Genomic DNA, 20,137 nt, shown 5'->3' with positions numbered 1-20,137 from the left:
CAAGCGCCGGGCCAGCGGGTCGGTCAGCGGACGCCCGGATGGAGCTGGAGCGGTTGGTTCGGAAGGTGACGACGCTGCAGGTGCGGGGTGGGCAGGGTGCACACGATTACTACCCGACTGGGACCTTCGGACGAAATGAGGCCGTCACGTTTAGTTACCTACTCGCGTGCTCGCCTCTGAAGGTACCCACCCACCCCCACCAGCCTAAAAATGCTGGGACCCACGGACCCTCACACGCTCCTGTGGGATCAGGGAAATGGCCAGAAGGGCCTTAAGTCCAAGAGGTGGATTCAGTCCAGCACACTCCCTCGAACCCCCCGGGGCCCTAACGTACAGCATCACATTCTTTCCCCGGGGCAGGGTCTCCTCTTGCAGTCACTGGAATGACCTCTGCAGGAGAATTCTCCAAGATGCCCCTATGTTGCAGTGGTAAGGGTTTTCTTCCCCTCGTTCTCCACACCAGGCCTGCGTCCGGGGCTTCTTAGTCCGACGCCAGTTCCAGAGTCTTCGAGCTGAGTATGAGGCTATTGTACAAGAAATCGAGGGTGATCTGGGCACGCTTCAGTGGACTCAGGGCTGGATTCCCAAGCCCAGATTTCTCCCGAAGGTAGTACATACCCCAGGGGTAAAGGGGAGGGGAAGGAGGGCCCTCGGCAGGGACTCAAGGGAATGGTAGATCCCCCACCCTTCCTGCTGACAAGCTTTTCTCAATAGAAAAGGCAGCGGACTCATCTCCTCACACCCCAGTCCTTAATCCTCAGCAACCTGTATGCTAAATCATGGTACCCAGACACTTGGAGGGCTTAGCCTTGGAGCTCATACCTCTCTGACTGATTTTCTCAGAAGGCAAAATCCCATCAGACCTGGAAAGCCAGAGAGAGGGTACCAAGTCCAAAGGAACTATGGAGCCACTTCCCATGTAAAGAACCTGAGAAAGAGGCCATCTGGGAGGAGATGATACTGAAGAAGTCTGGAGAGAGCTCAGCAAACTCAGGCAGTCTTCCCTTCAGAGATGACAGCCCATGGCTTCAGGATGAGCAGAACAGGAAGACCAGGAAACTGAGCCAAGGAGAGACCAGAGACATGTCAAGGATGGACAACCCAGGTACCTCTCTCCCTAGGTCAGGGCAAGCCCCTGACCCTCCCTGGGCCTCAGCTTTCTTATCTGAAAAGTGAAAGACTTGTGCTAGAAAAGCTGCATCCCTTTCCTTCTTCCCTCTGCCTTGCTTGAGGCAACTCATGGGTGGGCAGGGGGAGCATGCCAGGAGCTCATGCTAGGCCAGTGCCTAGTGTCTGCCTTCTCGAGGCTTTCTCTCTCCATTCTTCCCTCCTTTGCAGAAGCTGAAGGTCCAAGACTGCCCCAGAGCCAGACTGAGCTCCAGGAGCTCCAGTACCACCACAGCCACTTGGCCATGGAGCTGCTGTGGCTACAGCAGGCCATCAATAGCCGTAAGGAGGTAGGCACCAACTTGGAGCCCTTTCTGCACATTTAGGGCCAAGGGTGGGGGTTTGGGAAAAGCCTCCTGCCATGCCGAAGCAGGCCTGCCTGGTACAGTGTCTGTTCTCTTCCTCAATAGTACCTAGTTCTCAAACAAACACTGAGATCAACAGAGGTGAACCAGACCAGAGACGAGCCCAGCATGTGCCCAGACCACAGGGGACAGGGCTGTGAGAAAGCTGGGCCACAACCAAGCCTACCACTGGAAGACCAGTCCTACAGAGATGGGACCACTGGAGAGCCAGACCACATGGGTGACTCCTGCTGGAGACTCAAATCACAACCCCATAAATCCCCAGAAAGACTGGCCACTACAGACAAAACCACTGCTAGGGCCAAATACAGGGACCCATGCTACAGGGGGACTGGACCACAGCTGCCCACATTGTCAGATAACCAGACTACAGGGAAGGGGCTCACCAAAGAGCCAGACTGTGGAGAACAGACCTTTGGAGGGAGCTGCCACAGCTGACAAAAGTTCTGGAGGACCAGTCCCCCAAAGGCCTCAAACCTAGGGGCTACTGTTCTGAAAAGGCCAGGACACAGCTATGTGCACTTTATGAGGGCTCAGACATCAAAGACAAGTCTCCCAGAGGGCCAGACCAAAAACAGCCTGATTGCCAAAGAGCTGGGCCACAAGAGTTGGGTCTCTCAGGGGACCAAATCATCCGGGATGGGTCTTTGGCAGAGTATGGTGGCCTGGATCTCTGGAAGGCTAAACCACCCAAGGGCCAGACCAGCAGTGATAAAAGCTCTAGAGATAGAACCTCCAATGAATCTATCCATGAAGGATGGAAAAACGAGAAGACTTGGGGATCTACCATGGGGATCAAAGCCACCTGAGAAACTGTCTTCCACTAGAGAGGACCACTGGAGGATCATACTGTGGAAAGCAAGACCACCAGGGTAGATCCTGGGGAATCAGGGAGGACCAGGTTCCAAAGGGATGCTATGAAAAGGCAATGAGGGAGACAGGATCTCCTCCTAGCTCCTTGGTACCAGCTCTACCCCCTGCCCCTGGCCATTGAGACCTGGCTAATGAGACCAAGAGAAGCTAAAGCACAGGGCTGGTACCAGCAGAGAGAGAAGAGGGAGGACACTCTCATCCTTTGCCTGTGGTTCAGTTCACATTTTGGGACTTACCTGGGGTAAATAAAGTTGGGGGGCCAGACAGAGAATAAAGGTTTTTCTTAGACTCTGAGCCTGGTTGCATTCATCTTCTGCCTCTGGTCAGGACAGACCCTGGACTCTCCTGTTTGCTTCCTGCTGACATGGGGCATCTTCCCCACAGCTGGCTGGTAGCTACAGCCCAGGAGTACACTAGCCATCCTTGGGGAACTGCCCTGAAAGCTGATCTTCCTTTAAGCTCACCCCTTGGGCTGCAGAGTAACAGGGAGGCTCTTAAGAATCTCTCCTTCCCCCTAGTATTGGAACGTCTGTGTTTCAGTGTTATTTCTGCCACTGCCTCTCTCGCTGAGCCCCAGGGTCATCTTTCATATATAGTGATCAGACCTGCCCTACTGTTGTGAGGCTCCCCTAAGAGCAGAGTGGATGAGACCCTGAATGCAGACAGATCTGCCTGTGGAGGCTCTCCATGCCTCTCTGGGTGAGAGAGCAGGACTCCACCTCAGATTGGCACTCCTCCCAGCCCTGCCTTGGTTGCCTGGCAACAGCTGTGCGTCTCTAGCTGAGGATACGCTATGGCAGGTGGCAGTCCAGCAGCCAAGAAGGTAGTAGTGTACCGGAATGGGGACCCCTTCTCCCCAGGCCACCAGCTGGTGGTGACTCAACGACGCTTCCCCACCCTGGAGGCCTTCCTCTGTGAGGTAACATCGGCTGTGCAGGCCCCACTGGCTGTGCGTGCTCTCTACACGCCTTGTCATGGCCACCCTGTCACCAACCTGGCGGACCTGCGGAATGGAGGGCAGTATGTGGCTGCTGGCTTCGAACGATTCTGCAAGCTTCCGTGAGTGGGCTGGGGCTGGTCAGAGCCTAGGGAGTGGGTAACAGCAACCACACTTGTTCAGCATTTACTGTATATCTCCTGGAATACAGCAATCCTATGAAGGGGGTGGTCTTATCTCCATCCTTTGGAAGGAGAAATCAGGGTAGTGAAATAGCCTGCCTAAGAGTACACAAGTAACAGAAGTGGAGCCACAGTTCAAGTCGAAGTCTGACACTGATGTTCATGCCCATCATAGAGCCAGGACCAACCAGTGAGAACATTTTGAACCTCTTTTTCCAAAGGCTCTTCTTTTTTTTGTTTGTTTTTTTTAGGGGGGGGTAATTAGGTTTATTAATTTTTATTGGAGGTACTGCGGACTGAACCCAGGACCTAGTGCATGCTAAGCACAAACTCTACCACTGAGCTATACCCTCCCCTGCTTCAAAGGGTCTTGATTGGATCCTCTACCACCAAATACTCCATCCATCATTTCCTCCCTGCAGTGTTTAGGTATCCCATGCTTTCCACTAGGCTGGGATCACCCTTTACAGGGTGAGTGGAGCTGTGCTTTCCAAGATGGGAGAATAATTTGAGTATCTGAACTTCCAAATCGGATCTGGCTTCCAGGTCCTGCTCCGCTCTCAGCTGAGGTTGCTCGCTGCTGTAACGTATGGAACAAGGAGTTGAGAGCTAGAGAGGCTTAGAATCTGGGCTATGTCACTTCTGTGTTATTTAGGTGAGTCACTTAACTCAATCTCATACAAAATGAGATAATACCACCTACCTCATGAAAGAGAAAATTACTGAGATACAGTAGGATCTCAACCTTTAATCTTGTGGCTTGAGACCCCAGTCTGGATGTTCAGCCTGATACAGGGCCTAAGGCAGGCTCAGGGGGAGGGTATAGCTTAGCAGGCACAAGGTACTGGATTCAATCCCCAGTACCTCCATTTAAAAAAAAAAAAAAAAGTCTCTTAAGGCAAGTTCACACGTCAGCATGTTTCTGGACTGAGATGACAGACTATTCCAACAGGGAGACCTGGTGAGCTAGGTCCCAGCCCTGCACTCGCAGCTGCCAGGCTGTTGAGGTCCTAGGCTTCCCAAGATGACCTGCGACCTATCTATCCTTTCAGCTATCTACCCTCTGGAGGGAAGGATCCAGGTGGGAAGAGCAGCAGACCACCAGTGAGTCCTGGGAGAGGCCGGCCCTCAGCACTCTGTTCTCCACCCCCTCCGGGGACTGCCCCCAGTTTGGTCTGGGAAGGCAGGGGCTCTGGAAGCAGCAGATTGGCCTCTCTCCAAACCTACTCTGGAGCAGCTGCTAGCCTTCCTAGGGGTGGAGGATTTCAAGACACTATTCTTTGCTCCTTTTCCAGCCTTTTACTTATCTCTAGGCTGTAGTTCTCAAAGGAAAGAGGAAGCTGTAAAACATAGAGGGGGCGAGAGGGGGCAAGGAACGTGACTTAGGTGAGGTAGAAGCACCCTTTGGTGAAAGATGTCACCAGTCCCATCCCTCCTTGCCCTCTCTTCTGCCCCAGTCTGGTTCCTTTTCCTTACCCTACCCACCTTGGACTGACCTACCCTGACCAAAGGCCTCAGCTCTCTCCTGACTTGGGTTTCAGGGTCCTCCCATGACTCACCAGTTGTGTGGCGGGGCCCTTGGACGGCGGCCACCTGCAGGTTCCCCCTGCTACATCCAGTGAGTGCCCGTGTCAGAGATTTTTGTTTCAGTGAGACCAAGAAAATGGGGGTGGATTTGTTCCAGGAGCCCCTGGTCACCGGTGGGGTTATAAAAAGTCCAGCATGCTTGGTGGGTGAAAATGGACCAATGCACTGGTCCTTGGCCCATCTTCTGGCCCCTGTGCCACCCCTCATCCTCTCACACCATTACCAGGCTGCTCTTTGTCCCAGTGTGTTCAGGAATGGGGACCTGTTAAGTCCCCCATTTAGCCTGAAGCTGCCCCAGGCTGCCAGCGAGGACTGGGAAGCAGTGTTGAAGCTCCTGACCAAGAAGGTGAAATTACAGAGCGGGACTGTGTGCAAGTGAGTCTGGGGACTGGGGAGACCTGAAAGTCCCCAAAGGGAGCCTCCCTTCTGGTTTTGGCTGTTCTCAAAAATGAAAAGGCAAAAGGAAAGCATGTTTCCCGAAATGGGACTTCTTTCTGTGCCACAGAGAGAGAGGCCCCTCCAGCCCAGCCCTCGGAGCCAGGACAGAGCCTGGTGTCCGGAGGGCCAGCAGCCAAAAGGCACTTTGGAATAGTTGTACCCACCCCCTCATAATCTGCTGAATATGAAGATGCATCTTGTTCACTGGCCCTTATCTGCTCACCTCTCTCTCCCAGACTCTGCACCCTGGAGGGGCTCCCGCTGTCAGCAAGGGAGGCTCTGGTGAGTGGCCATTACTATGTGGCTGTTGGAGAGGATGAATTCAAGGCCCTCCCCTACCTGGAGCTGCTAGTGCCCAGCCCCTCACTGCCCAGGGGATGCTGGTACGTACGTGTGAGGTGGAAGGGTAGCAGGTTAGAGCAGAGGACCCCACCCTGACTCTGTGTCCTCCTCGGCCTATTATAAACCCTTTCTTTTTTCATTGCAGGCATCCCCCAGACCCAAGGTCCAGGCCCCACAAGCAGGGGGTAGGCGATGCAGCAGGCCACGGGGGTGGGAAAGAAAGGGGGTGACCAGCTGAGTCCTCCTCCAGCTCAGGCTCTGATCTTCTCTCACTGCATCCTCTCAATAATCTCGTGAAATAGAGATTATTATTCCCATTTTCCAGAGGAGAGGCTAAGTTGAGAGGAGTGAAGTAATTTGTTCAATGTAACACAGTTATTGACATGGGCCAGATCAGAACCTGGTCTGAAAGCCAGCTCATCTGGGCTCTATGAAGATCTTCAGGACTCTGAATTGCTGGACCTAATGTCTTCTTGCCAGGTTGGATGCTGGGAGAAAGAACCAGCATATCTGGCACAGCAGGGTCCAAAGATGGTTACCAGCTTCCCGTCTTATCCTAAGCCTGAGCCCTCCCAAGAGATGAGCCAGTGCACATTGAGTGGGGGTTAGAGGGATACAGCCTGGTTTCATTGGGCATCTTCAGTACCAGGCACCACCTGCTGTGCCCTGGATAAGGCAACCTGATGGGAAGAGGGAGCAGGGAGGGGGGATGCAGGTTATGAGGGTGGACAGCATCTCTTCTCCCAAGCTCCCACAGGCACCAGGGGCATTCAAGCCTGGACTGGGAGTAGACAAGGTAAGGACAGCTAGCAGCCACGGCCCAAGCCCTGTGTTCCCTCTGCAGGCCCATGGCCACAGGGCACAGGCATCCCAGTCCTCTCCAAAGGAAGCCAGCCAAATTGAGCCATCTGCTTTCTATGCCAGACCCCAGCAGGCCATTCAGCCAAGAAGCATGCTGCCTACTCTCTCCTTTCTATCAGGTGAGGGGACCCCAGAATCCAAGGCCTTCTTAGCCAACCCTCTGACAGTGACATAGGATGGGCCCTGCTATGATGGGGGAGGTCCGTGGGGAAGAACGCCCAGGTTCAGAGCCGCTCCTGACCTTAGCACAACTGTCTCCTACTCCTCCATGTGCATATCCAGTCTCTTGTCTCTTCACAGGGATTTGGCTTATGAAAAGAAGCAGGTGGAAACTCAAAGCAATGACATTGCAGGGGTGGGATTTGGAAGGCATGGGGATGGGGATCAAAAGCCTGCCTCTCAACTGAGCTGCCAACCTCTGAGGTCATGAGGGATGCGGAATGAGGCTGGGGGAGGCAAGGGGGCTGGTAGACAAGGTCAAGGAAAGCATGCTGAGGGCTCCTCAGCCTGGGCATCAGCCTGTTGCCTCCCACATCAGGAGTCAAGGGAGTGTATGGAGCTCCCCACCCAAGGAAGGAGACGGCAGGGGCCCAGGAAGTAGCAGATGATGAGGACACCTGGACCGAGGAACTCTTAGATCAGGTGTGCTGGGGCTGGAAGCCATATGTTGGGACTGGAGTTCTGAGCTGGAAACCAGCAGCCCTGGGTCCCAGAGACAGTTCTCTCTTGAGACTGTGAGTAGACCTCTTAAACTCTCAGAGTCTGACTTCCTACCTTGTTAAATGAAAGGGCAGATCCTAATTTCTAGTCTTTTCCTTTTCTGGGGTCAGGAAACTCAAGACTAAGGGCTGGGGGCTGGGCATGGGGTGCTAATGGCTTCATTCTGTATGGCCTTCTGCCTCCTCCAGAGGGCAGCCCAGATAGTGGAAGAGGCCCTGTTCCTGGAAAACCAGCCTGGAGCTGGGGCAGCTATCTCAGCCTCGGCCTCTGCTCCACCATCTTGAGAGCCTCAGCTCTGACCAGGAACTGAGGACGGCCACTCTGCAGCCACCTTTTATCCTCAGCCTCCAGAGGCCTGTTCTCCAGGACCCAGCACATCCCCTGGGCTCACAGGGTACACAGAAGCTCCCTCAGTCCCACCCTTCTGCTCCTAAACCCATAGCCCAGTCTTCCCTTCCTCTCTGAGCAGAGCAGCCCCAGCCACAGAGGCCATTTCTTTATGAGGTTCTCTGGCCAGAGAAAGGAGTGGTCAACTGAGCTTGGGGGAGAGACCACAAACTTGGGAGCAGGTCTGTCACAATAAAAGAATACTTACTAACCTCCATCTGTTTACCACAGATTTATTACAGACTACTGCTCGCCAGGCATTGCTCCACATGCTGAAGTCAGCCATGCAGGGCCCACAGGTATCTTATCTGTTTGAGGGCAGCAGGCAGCAGAGAATTTCCAACCATCCTTCGGGAGGGTCAGCCAGCTCATCTCCCCTACATCTGCCATTCTTAGGCACCCTCCCCTCAGTTCCCTCCTCAGCCAGTCAAGGCTGAGCCCTGGAGACTTCCGGTTTGCATTTCTGGCTCAAAGACAGCTGGCCCTCTCCCTGCTGGGGTTGTATAGGCCATCAACCATGCCACTGGGATAGTCCAGATTAGGCCACAGTCACACAGGCAGGGCTGGGGACCTGACATGACAGCAGGCAGACTGCTGCTGGGGAAGAAAGGTTGCTGAGGGTGAGTGTGAAGTCTCTGGTGCTAAATCCAAGCAGCTGAATAGCACTTGAAAGTTACCAAACCCTTTCACTCTTGTTCGCTTACAGTGAGCCATGAGGTAGCTATCTTCCCAGAGATGAGGAAGCTGTGGCCCAGAGGCTGGTGGGGAGGGGAGGGAAGGGTTAAGTCCACATGCTCACTGCCTCTACCTCCTGGCCTTGGGGCTTCCTGGAGACAGCAGGGCTGGAGGGTGGTGATGGCCCACTCAAAGCGTAGATGGGTGCCCCTGGGTCTTGTTCACTGAGCTTGTGATGCAGAGTGAAATTCCTGCCACGGTGAGCACCATACCTGTGAATGCTCCTGGGACAACAGGCAGAAAGTGAGGGGCTCTGAGACCAGCCATGCCAGCAGGAGCTGGTGCAGGGCTGAGGGAAAGGCTCAGAGAGGGAAGGAAACTCTGATGGCCACAAAGAAGGAGGAGAGCTGCAGAGGAAAGGGGCAGGGTGGGAGAAGAGCCTCTCCTGACCCAGCCATGGGAGATGGCTCTGGAAAACACTAACCCAGGGGTGTCAAGACCCAAGTAGTGGCTTCCCACACTTGCAGTGGCCCGACTTACGTTTTCCACCAATATCTTCTCCAAGGACCTTCCCAACAATCAGTGTAAAGACGATGGCCAGAGAGTTACTGATGGGCACAGCTAGAGTCAGATCTGAGTGATCAGAATGAAAAGAATCTCTAAGACACAAAAAATATCCTTCTAGGCACCAAATAGTTTTCATTACATCATCAAGATAGTCATTTAAAAAGGACATCTCATGTGACGATTTCAGTAAAATATATTAAAATGCCAAATTATTTTAAGTCTTAAAAAAAAAAGGTATCTCATGATCCCATTTCCCAGATGACGTCACAGCAAAGCTCAGGATTCAAACCCAGGCCTCCTGACTCCAAATTCAGTGCTCCCTCAGGATTTCAGCACAAAGACCTGAACTACAAGGTCTGGTACCACCTTGGTTTGCTGGTAAGGATGAGGTCTTTGCACTCAAGGAAAGCTCCTGTGATCTCCAGGACATCCGAACAGACAGGCACCCAAAACCCAAAGGATGCAGCTGCATGAGCCCAATAACACCAAACACAGGCACCATTTATCAAGCACAAGTTACATGCTGGGTGCTTTGTGTAACATCTCATTAATCTTCACAAGAGCGCTGCCCAGAGAACATTCTCATCATTCTGCATAGATAAAGGAAACAAATGCTCAAAGACATCAAGTCACATAAATTGAGGCAAATTGAGGACTTGAGCCAAGGTCTGCCTGACCCCAAAGCCTGTGCCCTTATTGAATTAAATGGATATGGACAAATCAAAACAGCAGGTGAAGCATATTTTGTTTCTGTATCAACTCAGGCTCGGGCCTGATGGAGTTACAGAAGAGAAAAAATGTCAGAGGTAGGAAGCCAAGTCCAGGAGAGGCCCCACAGGGCTGGGCCTTAGGTAGAGGCCACCAGAGTCCAGGATCTGTTCTTTAGTTTTGAAGCTCCAAGGGACTGACTCCCAATAAACAAACTTTAAAAAGACTAATGGAGCTAGCAACACTGTTATCTTAAAATTTACACTAAATTTTCTGTACTTAAAACTTTTTAAGAGGATAGATCTTATGTTAAGTGTTCTTAAACATGTACAACAACGACAAAAACGAATGGATAAATCAGAAGCTGAGTTACTCGTTTGCAAGACTCATAAGTGCCAGGCAGGCTGCTCATGTTGGCTCTCCAGAACATTCTTTCCCAGCACTCCCAGGCCTCACTTGCTTCAGGGAGAGGAGAGAACTGTGCAGCAACTCATCCCCTGCCTTAGCCATCCAAGAAATTGACACATCTGCTACCTACTCAGAGCTCCTTCCTGAAGCCTGCATACCTGACATCAAATGCCATGGCTGCTAAGGCTAGTTTGCAGCAGGAGATGGGGGAGGCAAGCAGCGGGTGCAGTGGAAGAGCATGGGCGCTGGAGGGAGGCAGACCTAGGTTTCCCTATGCAACTGTGGTTAGGCCAAACACTCTGAGCCTGTCCCCGACGGACGCGTAAAACAGGAATAGCAAGATAACATCTCCTGACAGCAGGGTTGTTGTAAGATGAAATGTGATCACGTGTGTATAGTCCCTGGCTAAATATGTCCTTAGTAAATAGTGACCACTGTTGTGACTGTTAGAATTGGGGGACATTAAAGGATAGAGGCAGGGTAGATGGTAAGCTAACAGGAACTTAAAATTCCAATTTGCTCAAAACTTGGTAAATGGCTAACTGCAGTCAGCTGGCCAGAGAGTTCAGCATTCTTGGGCAGCACGGAGTGCCAGAGGCTTTCAAACTTTCTTTTAAATCAAGTTTTCTGAGAAGCCCAAAATGTAAAACAGATGAAAGTGGAGTGACTCCAGGTGATACTGAGGTGGCAGGTATGGAGGTCGGCCTATCCCTGCACCACCCCCACAGCCTCTGAGGGGTTTCCCAGAACTATGTGGGGCCCAAACTCCCCTAAGTCCCTGGGACACTGGGGTGAGACTCTAGGGGAGGTGAAACCGCAGCAGGAGAACTCACAGCAAATTTCAAGAGCATAAACTTTAGTAACACATGGCTTCAAATCCTTCTGTACTGACAAGCTATGGGACTTAAAGAGAGATGAAAGAAGTTGCCCAAAGTTTTTATAACTTCATCTCCTAAGTGGAGATATTCATGCTGACTTCATAGGGTCATGATGAGAAATGAGATGCATAAAGTCAAGACAGTATCTAATGTTGGAGAGGGCAGTCAACAACAATGGGGGAAAGGAAATTTGTATTTATTGAGGTCCTCCTGGTACAGTGTGCACCAGGTACTCTGCTAGATGCTTCTCATACACTGGATCTAGTCCTCTCAGTGCTAGAAGCTGACTGTACAAAATCAAGGTTCCAATAAGGGACTCGCTCAAGGTCAAGCAGATAGCAAGCAGTGGAAACCAGCCATTGGCACAGCAAAATGAACCTTCTTTCCTCCACTGCCGCTGCACAAGACTGCCAGGTTTCACACAAACCCTGGTGCCTGGCAGCATGATCATAGGCAGCCCACTGTGCCCCTACTGCCCAGGGAAGAGGGTGCAACGAGAGAACCAGAGATGGTGGGCTCTCCCTCACTCAAGGCAACAAGGTGTTTTAGATACCCTCCCCAAAGAGACTCTTCGGGTGGCTTCCACCACTAAGCATAGCAGTTCTAAGCAGAGACCCACCTGTTGATGCTAAGGTGAGGTAGTAGAGAAGGGAGCCACACTGATTGAGGAAAAAGGGCATCAGGTACTAGAAACAGAATAAAACTTCAGTCAGTGTGATTACTTAACTGAGCAGTGTTGCCGTCTTTGAGCTTCGAGATTGGACGGAGGGGTAGCTATAAGGGCCTAGGGAGCCCTAAGCCCTCTGAAAAGGAGCTTTCCAGAGCACAGTGTAAGTCACTGACTGAACTCCATGCCTTTGCCTTGAAGGCCCTCTCCCTTAGCCCTGCTAGATCCTGTCCTCCCCATCCTGCAAGTCCCTGAGTGTCAATGTCACTCCCTCCAAAGGGCTTCCTTTGGCCCCGGAGCTCCAGCCTCCCTCCTCTGAACTCACACAGCACTTTATCTGTACCTCTCTCAAAACCCTTAGCCCTGAGAGGCGGTTGTGTCTATGTCCTGTCTTTCTCACTAGCCTACACTGGCAGCCTTGAGGTCAGAGGTAGTTCTTCAAATCCTTCCTTATCTCCTCCTTCCCAGGACAAATTTCAGCCCCAAGCCCTCCCTCCTGAAAGGTCTGTTGGAGGGATCACATAAGCAAATATTAATAATAGCAGCCATAGATTGAGCCCTAATTACGTACTAGGCCCAATGCTAAGTGCTTTTAGTGACTCACCTCACTTAATCCTCTCAATTGCCCTATAGAATAGTTACCTATATTATTCCCATTTTACAGATGATGAAACTGAGGCTCAGGGTGGACAAGGGACTCATCCCAAATTCGGACCCAGACCTGCTTGACTTCTGAAACCAAATTCTTAGCGGCTAACCCCTAGAGCGGGGTCACTCACAGACGCACCTCAGTATTCAAGAAGAGGGTCTTCATCTCCTGCAGCAACTGCCGGGCCCAGGTCCGCTCATGAACCTGCTGCAGGCGGGAGGAGGCCCGCTTCAGCAGCGGCTGTGTGCCACCCCACAGAGCGGCCACCAGCACCAGAGCCAGCACCTGCCCTGGATGGAGATGTGAGTGACACCCCCGCCGCCCCACCGCTCCGCCGCCCGCCAAGCCCCAGCCCTCTTCCGGCCTCCCCTCTCCAGCCAGCCGCCCCCACATCCCTCCTTCGCTCTCCGACGCCCCGGGTGCGATTGGCGGGTAGGACAGACCCCGAGAGGCCGGGGAGACAGATCCAGGAGCCCACGTTGGGGGTTGTAGTCGGGGTCGGGGTTAGGTGGCGGAGTTGGAGTAGGAAATGAACTCCGGGTAAGAGTCGTGAAGCCGGGGGAGAGGCAGAGTGGGAGCGGGACCCTCCTGCCCACCCAGGGTCGCCGCCATGGCAACGCCGCTCCTCTCCACTTCCGGGAACGAAGGGGAGGAGGCCCGTAATCCGGAAGTGGCGCCAAAGCCTCTTCCGGTCTCATTCACTTTGCCGCTTCCCTCGCGTCACCGCAGGGATGGTGAGTTCTCTTGCGTTCGGGGTGTTACGTGGGGATCCCGGCCGGGGCTGGGGCCGATTCTGGGCGCTGACACTCCCATCCTATCCCCACAGAAGCCGATCCTGCTGCAGGGCCATGAGCGGTCCATTACTCAGATTAAGTACAACCGCGAAGGAGACCTCCTCTTCACGGTGGCCAAGGACCCTGTGAGCTTCGGCGGAAGGGCGGGCTGGCGGGACCATGCGGAGAGGGTCTGGGAGGGGGCAAGTTCATTCTGCTGGGGCGAAGAGTGAACAACCCAGTTTTGCCACGAGAGAGAAACCAAAGAATCGACATTCTGAGAAATAAGAGAGACCATTCCAGGGTTAGGTGGCGAGAACGTTAAACCGGGAGAGGTGGAAAAGAGCTCAGTTGTTGGTAGGAAGAGGGGGTAGCCGAGAAGAAAAACGAGAGACCATGGTGGAAGGGGGACGGGACGAGGGTCAGCTCACTCACGGGGCGGGGAGAACAAACTATTCTACAAGGATAGGGGAGCTGACCACCTGTAGAAGGAGAAAGCTGATCCTTGGGCGGCAGGGGACACAGAGGCCTTAATGAAGATGACCCTGATCTCATTTCAGTCAGCCCTTTTGGGCTCCATCCTGCCACTCAGTGCAAACAGCCCCTGACAGTAATGCCTTTTGAGACACCTGCATATGGAGGAAGTTAACTCTAGTGGCGAAAAGTGGGAGCTCTGAAACCAAACAGACCTGATTTGAATCCTGAGTCCCTTATTCACTAGCAGTGTAACTTTAAGCATGTCGTTTAACCTTTATAAACTTTTTAAGTGTCCCTTTTTACAAAACATGGGTAAAAATACTACCTCCCTCATGGGATTGTCTTTAAGATTTAATGAGATTATTCAAGGAGGGAGCTTCGCACAGTACCTGCTGTGTGTGCGTTCCTAATTAATGTTAGTCACTTATATTTTAAATGTTTTAGATATCATTTTATTGGAGCCTCACAGCTACCCTTTGAAGAAGGCATTATTGTCATGGCCATTTTACAGATGGGAAAACTGAAGTTCCAAGGGGAGAAGCACTAATTTTGAGATAATACAGTGAGATAGTAGCAGAGCAGGGACTGGAACCCAGGCTTCCCTACTGCCAACTGCTCCCATTTGGACAGAACACCAAAGCTACTCTTTTTCTAGGCTGGCACTCAACTTGGCTTTTTGTTCTTTTGAGGGCTTAGGAGTCTGGGGAGGAGCTGAGATAGTGGCAAATGGAGACTTTGTGCAAGCCTCCTGGCTCCCTGCTGCTTACCTGCAGGAAGGAGGAGAATCCAGGAGTTGGTCTTTTTACCAGCGATCTGCTGTTTCTCAAGAGATGAGCAGGAGAGGGCAGAATCTGGCCTGGTTAGAGGCTGCCAGGGTTCCTGGGGCAAAATAGGAGACCATTGCTCTTCCAGGGATGTGTATCATTCTGTCACGTTGTCGTTGACTCCTTCAGATTGTCAATGTATGGTACTCTGTGAATGGTGAGAGGCTGGGCACCTACATGGGCCATACCGGAGCTGTGTGGTGTGTGGATGCCGACTGTATCCTTGTCTCTGCCCTGAGTCTTTGCTCCCAGGGTCTGCCAGCAATGGAGAGGCTGCTGACTTGGAGTTGGGAGTTTGGGATACTCCCATGGGTCTAGAATATGATACCAGCCTCCTACTCCTTGGTCTGTTCACTGGTTGGGGGAACATTTAGAACATGAATGTTCCAGATGAGGAGGTTAGAATGTTCTGCGGTAAGAGAGGAAGAAAGGCTCTCTGGGGCTGAATAGGGAGGTGATTCAGTTGGCCTTCCAAGAGGACAAGGGCTCAGGTGAACTCAGTCATGTTTCTTAACACCCTCTTCAGGGGACACCAAGCATGTCCTCACTGGCTCAGCTGACAACAGCTGTCGTCTTTGGGACTGTGAAACAGGTAAGCCTGGACCCTTCACTTTTTTAACAAACAGTGAGGACCTACGGTACACTTGTTTAGGTGAACAGGTTCTGGGGAAATAGAGATAAATCCCGAGATGGTTCCTAGTCTAGGGAGGAAGAGACAGACAAGAAAATAAGGAAGACAGACGGGAAAAGAGGCACTCCAGTGAGATCTAAGCCATGTTAGAGGAAGCAAAGAGTACCGTGGATGGCCAGATGGGGCACAACTGACTGCCTGGAACGGGGATGGGAGCAGCCTGGGAAGGTTTCCCAAGGTAAATGTCATATGAGCTGAGGTTTAAAGGATGAGAAGGAGGTCATCACTTTGGCACCTGCAGGGATGAAAGCATGGCAAGTGTCATATCCAAGTCATCTGATCTGGCAGGAGCTCCTGCCTCTTGGGGGTTGAAATAGACAGCAGTGGAGATGACAAGGCAGGCTGGAGCCAGCACAGGCCTTGAATGCCAACTCCGGAGCATGGCTTTGTTCTATAGGACTTGGCATGCTGTGGAGGTCCCTGAGCAGGGAAGAGCGTGTTTAGCTTTAGCCAGCTCCGCAGCAGTGGGAGAGCATTGGAAGAACAGACAGAAGACAGGGGAGCCTCTTAAGCCACTCCATTTAGTAAATATTTACTGGACACACAGTTCTCTCCTAGGTCTGTGCTGGGCACAGAGGACACACAGAGAAGTTAGAGCAGGTCTTCACTGTGAAGGAGCACATTCTGAGGCAGAGACAAATGTAATGCAATCCTCTATAAGTGCCACCATGGCAGTCTGAGGAGGGACTGTGGGGAAGAAGTTAAAAGGCTTGAGCCAAAGCCCAGCAGGGAGGAGGAGGAGGGTGAGGGGCTGGAGTCGCTAGCACAGGAGGAAGAGTGAGATGTGACAATAGGCATGTGTAGAGGGTGTCCATCCTGAGATGGCAGTGGGCAAGGGGTAGCCCAGACTCTGCCTGTCCCCAGGGAAGCAGCTGGCCCTACTCAAGACTAATTCAGCTGTCCGGACCTGTGGCTTTGACTTTGGGGGCAATATCATCATGTTCTCCACGGACAAGCAGATGGGCTACCAGTGCTTCGTCAGCTTCTTTGACCTGCGGGATCCGAGCCAGATCGGTGAGCCGGCACTGGGGCTCAGGACTAGGGTTGAGGTGAAGGGCGCAGCTCCAGAGCCCAGGGCCTGATATCTGCTGCCCCACACAGACAGCAATGAGCCCTATATGAAGATCCCTTGCAACGACTCCAAGATCACCAGCGCCGTTTGGGGGCCCCTCGGAGAGTGCATCATTGCAGGCCACGAGGGCGGAGAGCTCAACCAGTATAGTGCCAAGGTAATGGGGTCGGTGGGGCTAAGCCCATCAGAAGGATTCCCTGCAAGAGGCAGGATAAGCCCTGTGGTTAAGAGCAAGGGTTGGATTCATGTTCAGATTTCACCACATTCTAATTATGTGATCTTGGGCAAATGCATAACTTCACGGAGCCTGTTTATCTGTAAGATGTTTCAAGGACCAAATGACATTAGGTATTTGAAAACCTTGTCACAGAGTACTCAGGCTGTGTTACTGATGATCATAGTTAAGCATTTTCCTGCACCTGGGGAGACAGACTCACAGACAGCTAGCACATGAGTCAGATTGTGAGTTGTGCCACCATAGAGGTCTCAACCAAGTACAGAAAGTGCCCTCTGTCACAGAGACGGTGGCAGGTACATTAAGCCCTGAAGAATAAATGGAGCTTTGGACGTTCCACAGACAAAAGGAGCAGCATGTGCAAAGACACAGAGTTAAGGGAGTGGGCAGATTCTTCAGGAGAGTCTGGTATCATTGGAATGCGGTGTTGAGGAAGGTAGGCAAGGAGTAGGCTGTTTGAGTGTCAGGAGATAAAGGCTTGTGATTTTCCCTTAGGTAGTGGGGAATCTTCAAATGGTTATGGATGATTAGAGTTGCTCTTTAGAAACGTTCTGCAGGCTGCAGTTTGGAGAATGGACATAAACTAGGCAATAGCCACAGAGACGTGGAGTACCAGATAGTCAAGAGGCATTCAGGGCTGACTGATGAAATGGAGGATTAGGGAAAGGGAAAAGTCCCGGCTGCCTCAGATTTCAGTTGTGGGTGCCTGGGTTTCTGGGGAGTGCTGTGCTGGAATGTGATACCATAAAGGTTAATCAGTCACTCAGCCAGCTCTGACTGTGGTCCACTAAGGTAACGGGCCTACTTGGAGGAAGGGAATGGGAACCAAGGTCAGAGATCTAAATTAATGCTTCATGTAGCTCAAGTGGTAGAACACATACTTAGCATGCATGAGGTCCTGGGTTCAATCCCCAGTCCTCCATTAAAAAAAAAAAAAAAAACTAATAATATAGTAAATTAAATAGACCTAATGATCTCCCCCCCAAACAAACAAACAAACAAAATAACACTGGATGCTAGCAAACAGTGGAGCTGATGTGGGCTGCAGGTAGGCCTGACTGCAAAACTGGTACTTGTTCTGCAAGATGTAGGAGCCAGATACGTCCCTACTGTGTGTCCAAATTAATGGAGGACATAAGCATAATTCTTCCCTCATAATAGGTAAAATAATTCAGGAAAGAAAGTGACAGTTTTCTGAGGGTCTCTGTGTGAGGCCTAATGCTTAAGGCGTTTGAGTCATCTAACAAATGTGTACAGAGCATAGCCCAGGTGCCCAGGTGTCACACACAGTCAATAAGACCCAGTCCCAGTATCCTTACAGTGACCCTGGGGGCCTTTAATAATCTTGTTTTCTAGATAGAGAAATTGAGGCACACAGAAGCACTTTTAAAGGCAGACTCTAAAGCTCTTTGTATTACACAGTCTAGCAGGTTGTTTAGTGGGAAGGGAAATCAGGAGATGAAGTGGCCCTTTGAGAAGACCTAAAAAAAGATGAATGTGCCCGGTTCCCATGAACTGTGACCAAGATCCTACAAGAGAAGGGGATACGTGCTGTCTCTTTACCTCTTACTGGTCTCCAACAAGTCACATCACCTCTGGATCTTAGTTTCTACCTTTGAAAATTTCTGTTAAAATACCCACTTCATAGGATTGTTGTGAGGATTAAAGGAAATAGGTGGTAAGTGCTCAGCACAACACTTGGCAAATAGAGCCATTCAATAAGTATTTGTTGGAAGAGGATTAAATGGAAATTGCTGTGCTGTTACACAATGATTAATTAATAGTTCTGTAGATTTGTCACCATAAGCATGTGTTTTTTCGAGGGACAGGCTTGGTCTTGGGAGTGGGAGTAAATGCTGACTCAGGGATACTGAGGCAAGCCCAACCCAGACTTCCCCTCCCATTTGTTAATGGGACAAGAAACAGCATAGACCCTTTGCTGAACAGTGGGGGTCGAGCTGGTCAGAGCATTGTTCTTCTTCCTTCCACAGTCTGGAGAGGTATTGGTGAATGTTAAGGAGCACTCCCGGCAGATCAATGACATCCAGTTATCCAGGGACATGACCATGTTTGTCACTGCATCCAAGGACAACACAGCCAAGGTGAGCCTGGGCAAGGAGTCTGGTGGGGCTTCTCCCACCCTCCTGCATGACTCTCAACTTGCCCGACTTCCCAAGAAGTCTCCTTTTACAGATTCCTCGTCATCTTCTCTCTCTAGCTCTTTGACTCCACAACCCTTGAACACCAGAAGACTTTCCGGACAGAACGTCCCGTCAACTCAGCTGCCCTCTCTCCCAACTATGATCATGTAAGAGAACCCCAGTCAAGCTTCCTATCAAAGCCTCAGAATGCTTCTAAGATCTAGCTGTCTGTCTAGCAATTAAGAAAGGAACTCTGGGGGGATATAGTGTCAGGCAGAGAGGAAATGCCCAGAGCAAAAACAAGGCTGAATGACTGGGAAGCCCCAGGGGACAGGGCAGGAGGTGGCTGAAGGATCTGTTTGTTCCTTACCCTTGGTGTCTTCCCCGTCTGATGTGGGAGATTTTAAAGGCTTATAGGGTGGTGGGAAAACAGAAAATGGACTTGCCTGTGCTTTGGGCCTGTCTAGAGTTTCTTCTGCCCTTCAGGTGGTGCTGGGCGGTGGTCAGGAAGCCATGGATGTAACCACTACCTCCACTAGGATTGGCAAGTTCGAGGCCAGGTAAAGGGGGAAGGAGCTCTTCCAGACCGAGATATCATGAAATGTCTTTCATGATGGACAAAAACCGTACAAGGAGACCTCCCTTAATTCATTGGCTGCTAGGAAGTACAGCCAATTTGTGGCCCTCCTGTGACGAGTGAATAAAATAGTTAAGAACATGAACTCTCTTGCTCTGAAGCCCTACACAGCATTGTAGTTCTCTCTGCCGTTATCCTTGACTATAAAATGGGGACAATGATAATATACTTACCTCATAAAACTGCAGATTAAATAAGTTAATAGTTGTTAAGCTCTTAGAGCACTGTCCAGCACATAGTAGGGAAGACTTTTGGGTCCAGTCTTCCCCCAACTTTGTCTTGTTTCATTCATTTTCATTTCCCCTTGTCCCACTTTCCCCACTTTGTGGTTTGCATTTGAGAAGATACCTCTGACCACTTTGGAAGGAGGTGGAGAATGAATTAACTGTGCCATCCCACCCCACCCTACCACCCACCTCTCCTCCAGGTTCTTCCACTTGGCCTTTGAAGAAGAGTTTGGAAGAGTCAAGGGCCACTTCGGACCTATCAACAGCGTTGCCTTCCATCCTGATGGCAAGAGGTAGGGCTCGGTGAAGGAGGCTGAGCTCAGCCCTGGTCTGCCCGCTCTGCCCCTTTCCCATGCCCTGCCCCCCCAGGCTTATCTCCCCCAGGGCAGGCATCTGACTGGGCCCTGGCTGTCTCTTTCCAGCTACAGCAGCGGCGGAGAAGATGGTTATGTCCGCATCCACTACTTTGACCCACAGTACTTTGAGTTTGAGTTTGAGGCTTAAGAAGCTGGATCTCCATCTGGGCCAGGGTCACAGAAGGTTTCAGACTCCAAGAAATAAATTAGTTTGGAAATAAATGATTTCTGATCAGATATTTTTATGGGGCCTGTCTCATCACTTTCCCTTTGCAGTGATACCCCAGCGAGCT

At 51.4% G+C, this 20,137-nt stretch overlaps 4 protein-coding genes across 10 annotated transcripts; 3 read left to right on the top strand and 1 right to left on the bottom strand.

Annotated features, from left to right (window-relative positions):
• Nucleotides 1-31: 31 nt before the first annotated feature.
• Nucleotides 32-2,693, top strand: IQCC (IQ motif containing C). Its single transcript, XM_074376951.1, is given in 7 exon segments — nt 32-182; nt 464-607; nt 844-1,105; nt 1,339-1,457; nt 1,578-1,959; nt 1,962-2,314; nt 2,316-2,693. Coding segments are annotated over 7 exon segments (1,497 nt in total). The 5' UTR covers nt 32-38; the 3' UTR covers nt 2,409-2,693.
• TMEM234 (transmembrane protein 234) lies at nt 388-13,145 on the bottom strand. Of its 4 annotated transcripts, none has more exons than XR_006723915.2 (6): nt 12,855-13,139; nt 12,550-12,696; nt 11,715-11,781; nt 9,075-9,167; nt 8,668-8,818; nt 388-524 (listed from the first exon to the last, which is right to left on the bottom strand). XR_006723915.2 is itself a non-coding variant. In XM_010952173.3 (5 exons), exons 1-5 carry the CDS (start codon nt 13,021-13,023, stop codon nt 8,724-8,726), a joined length of 423 nt encoding a protein of 140 aa, XP_010950475.1. In that variant the 5' UTR covers nt 13,024-13,145; the 3' UTR covers nt 8,077-8,723. The 4 variants fall into 4 exon arrangements, 2 of the variants coding, with proteins under 2 accessions (XP_010950475.1, XP_045370603.2); XR_006723914.2 differs by lacking the exon at nt 388-524 and adding an exon at nt 923-1,059; XM_010952173.3 differs by lacking the exon at nt 388-524 and having other exon boundaries at nt 8,077-8,818; nt 12,550-12,701; nt 13,008-13,145.
• On the top strand, nt 3,167-8,074 carry DCDC2B (doublecortin domain containing 2B). Of its 4 annotated transcripts, XM_010952171.3 has the most exons (9): nt 3,167-3,464; nt 4,577-4,628; nt 5,066-5,142; nt 5,355-5,486; nt 5,786-5,932; nt 6,037-6,076; nt 6,736-6,871; nt 7,291-7,394; nt 7,661-8,074. In XM_010952171.3, exons 1-9 carry the CDS (start codon nt 3,199-3,201, stop codon nt 7,754-7,756), a joined length of 1,050 nt encoding a protein of 349 aa, XP_010950473.1. In that variant the 5' UTR covers nt 3,167-3,198; the 3' UTR covers nt 7,757-8,074. The 4 variants fall into 4 exon arrangements, with proteins under 4 accessions (XP_010950473.1, XP_074233055.1, XP_074233058.1 ...); XM_074376954.1 differs by lacking the exon at nt 5,066-5,142 and having other exon boundaries at nt 5,338-5,486; XM_074376957.1 differs by lacking the exon at nt 6,037-6,076.
• Nucleotides 13,080-20,081, top strand: EIF3I (eukaryotic translation initiation factor 3 subunit I). Its single transcript, XM_010952169.3, has 11 exons — nt 13,080-13,145; nt 13,238-13,330; nt 14,615-14,702; nt 15,012-15,077; nt 16,041-16,190; nt 16,278-16,405; nt 18,475-18,585; nt 18,702-18,791; nt 19,111-19,184; nt 19,689-19,781; nt 19,911-20,081. Exons 1-11 carry the CDS (start codon nt 13,143-13,145, stop codon nt 19,990-19,992), a joined length of 978 nt encoding a protein of 325 aa, XP_010950471.1. The 5' UTR covers nt 13,080-13,142; the 3' UTR covers nt 19,993-20,081.
• Nucleotides 20,082-20,137: the final 56 nt, after the last annotated feature.

The sequence above is a fragment of the Camelus bactrianus genome, chromosome 13 (genome assembly GCF_048773025.1).
Source record: "Camelus bactrianus isolate YW-2024 breed Bactrian camel chromosome 13, ASM4877302v1, whole genome shotgun sequence".
NCBI lineage: Eukaryota > Metazoa > Chordata > Mammalia > Artiodactyla > Camelidae > Camelus > Camelus bactrianus.
This window is presented reverse-complemented; position numbering and strand designations above follow the sequence as displayed.

What these genes read in the sequence shown, in the direction of transcription:
- TMEM234 (XM_045514647.2), bottom strand. Translation starts at nt 13,109, where the DNA reads ATGAGACCGGAAGAGGCTTTGGCGCCACTTCCGGATTACGGGCCTCCT. An exon ending in CCCTCTTCTTGAATACTGAG is followed by an intron (nt 11,782 to 12,549) that starts GTGCGTCTGTGA and finishes TTCTGTTTCTAG; the next exon opens with TACCTGATGCCCTTTTTCCT. An exon ending in AGAAGATATTGGTGGAAAAC is followed by an intron (nt 8,819 to 9,074) that starts GTAAGTCGGGCC and finishes CTGTTGTCCCAG; the next exon opens with GAGCATTCACAGGTATGGTG.
- DCDC2B (XM_010952171.3), top strand. Translation starts at nt 3,199, where the DNA reads ATGGCAGGTGGCAGTCCAGCAGCCAAGAAGGTAGTAGTGTACCGGAAT. An exon ending in GAACGATTCTGCAAGCTTCC is followed by an intron (nt 3,465 to 4,576) that starts GTGAGTGGGCTG and finishes CTATCCTTTCAG; the next exon opens with CTATCTACCCTCTGGAGGGA. An exon ending in TCACTGCCCAGGGGATGCTG is followed by an intron (nt 5,933 to 6,036) that starts GTACGTACGTGT and finishes TTTTCATTGCAG; the next exon opens with GCATCCCCCAGACCCAAGGT.
- EIF3I (XM_010952169.3), top strand. An exon ending in TCTTTGGGACTGTGAAACAG is followed by an intron (nt 15,078 to 16,040) that starts GTAAGCCTGGAC and finishes GCCTGTCCCCAG; the next exon opens with GGAAGCAGCTGGCCCTACTC. An exon ending in TTCCATCCTGATGGCAAGAG is followed by an intron (nt 19,782 to 19,910) that starts GTAGGGCTCGGT and finishes GTCTCTTTCCAG; the next exon opens with CTACAGCAGCGGCGGAGAAG.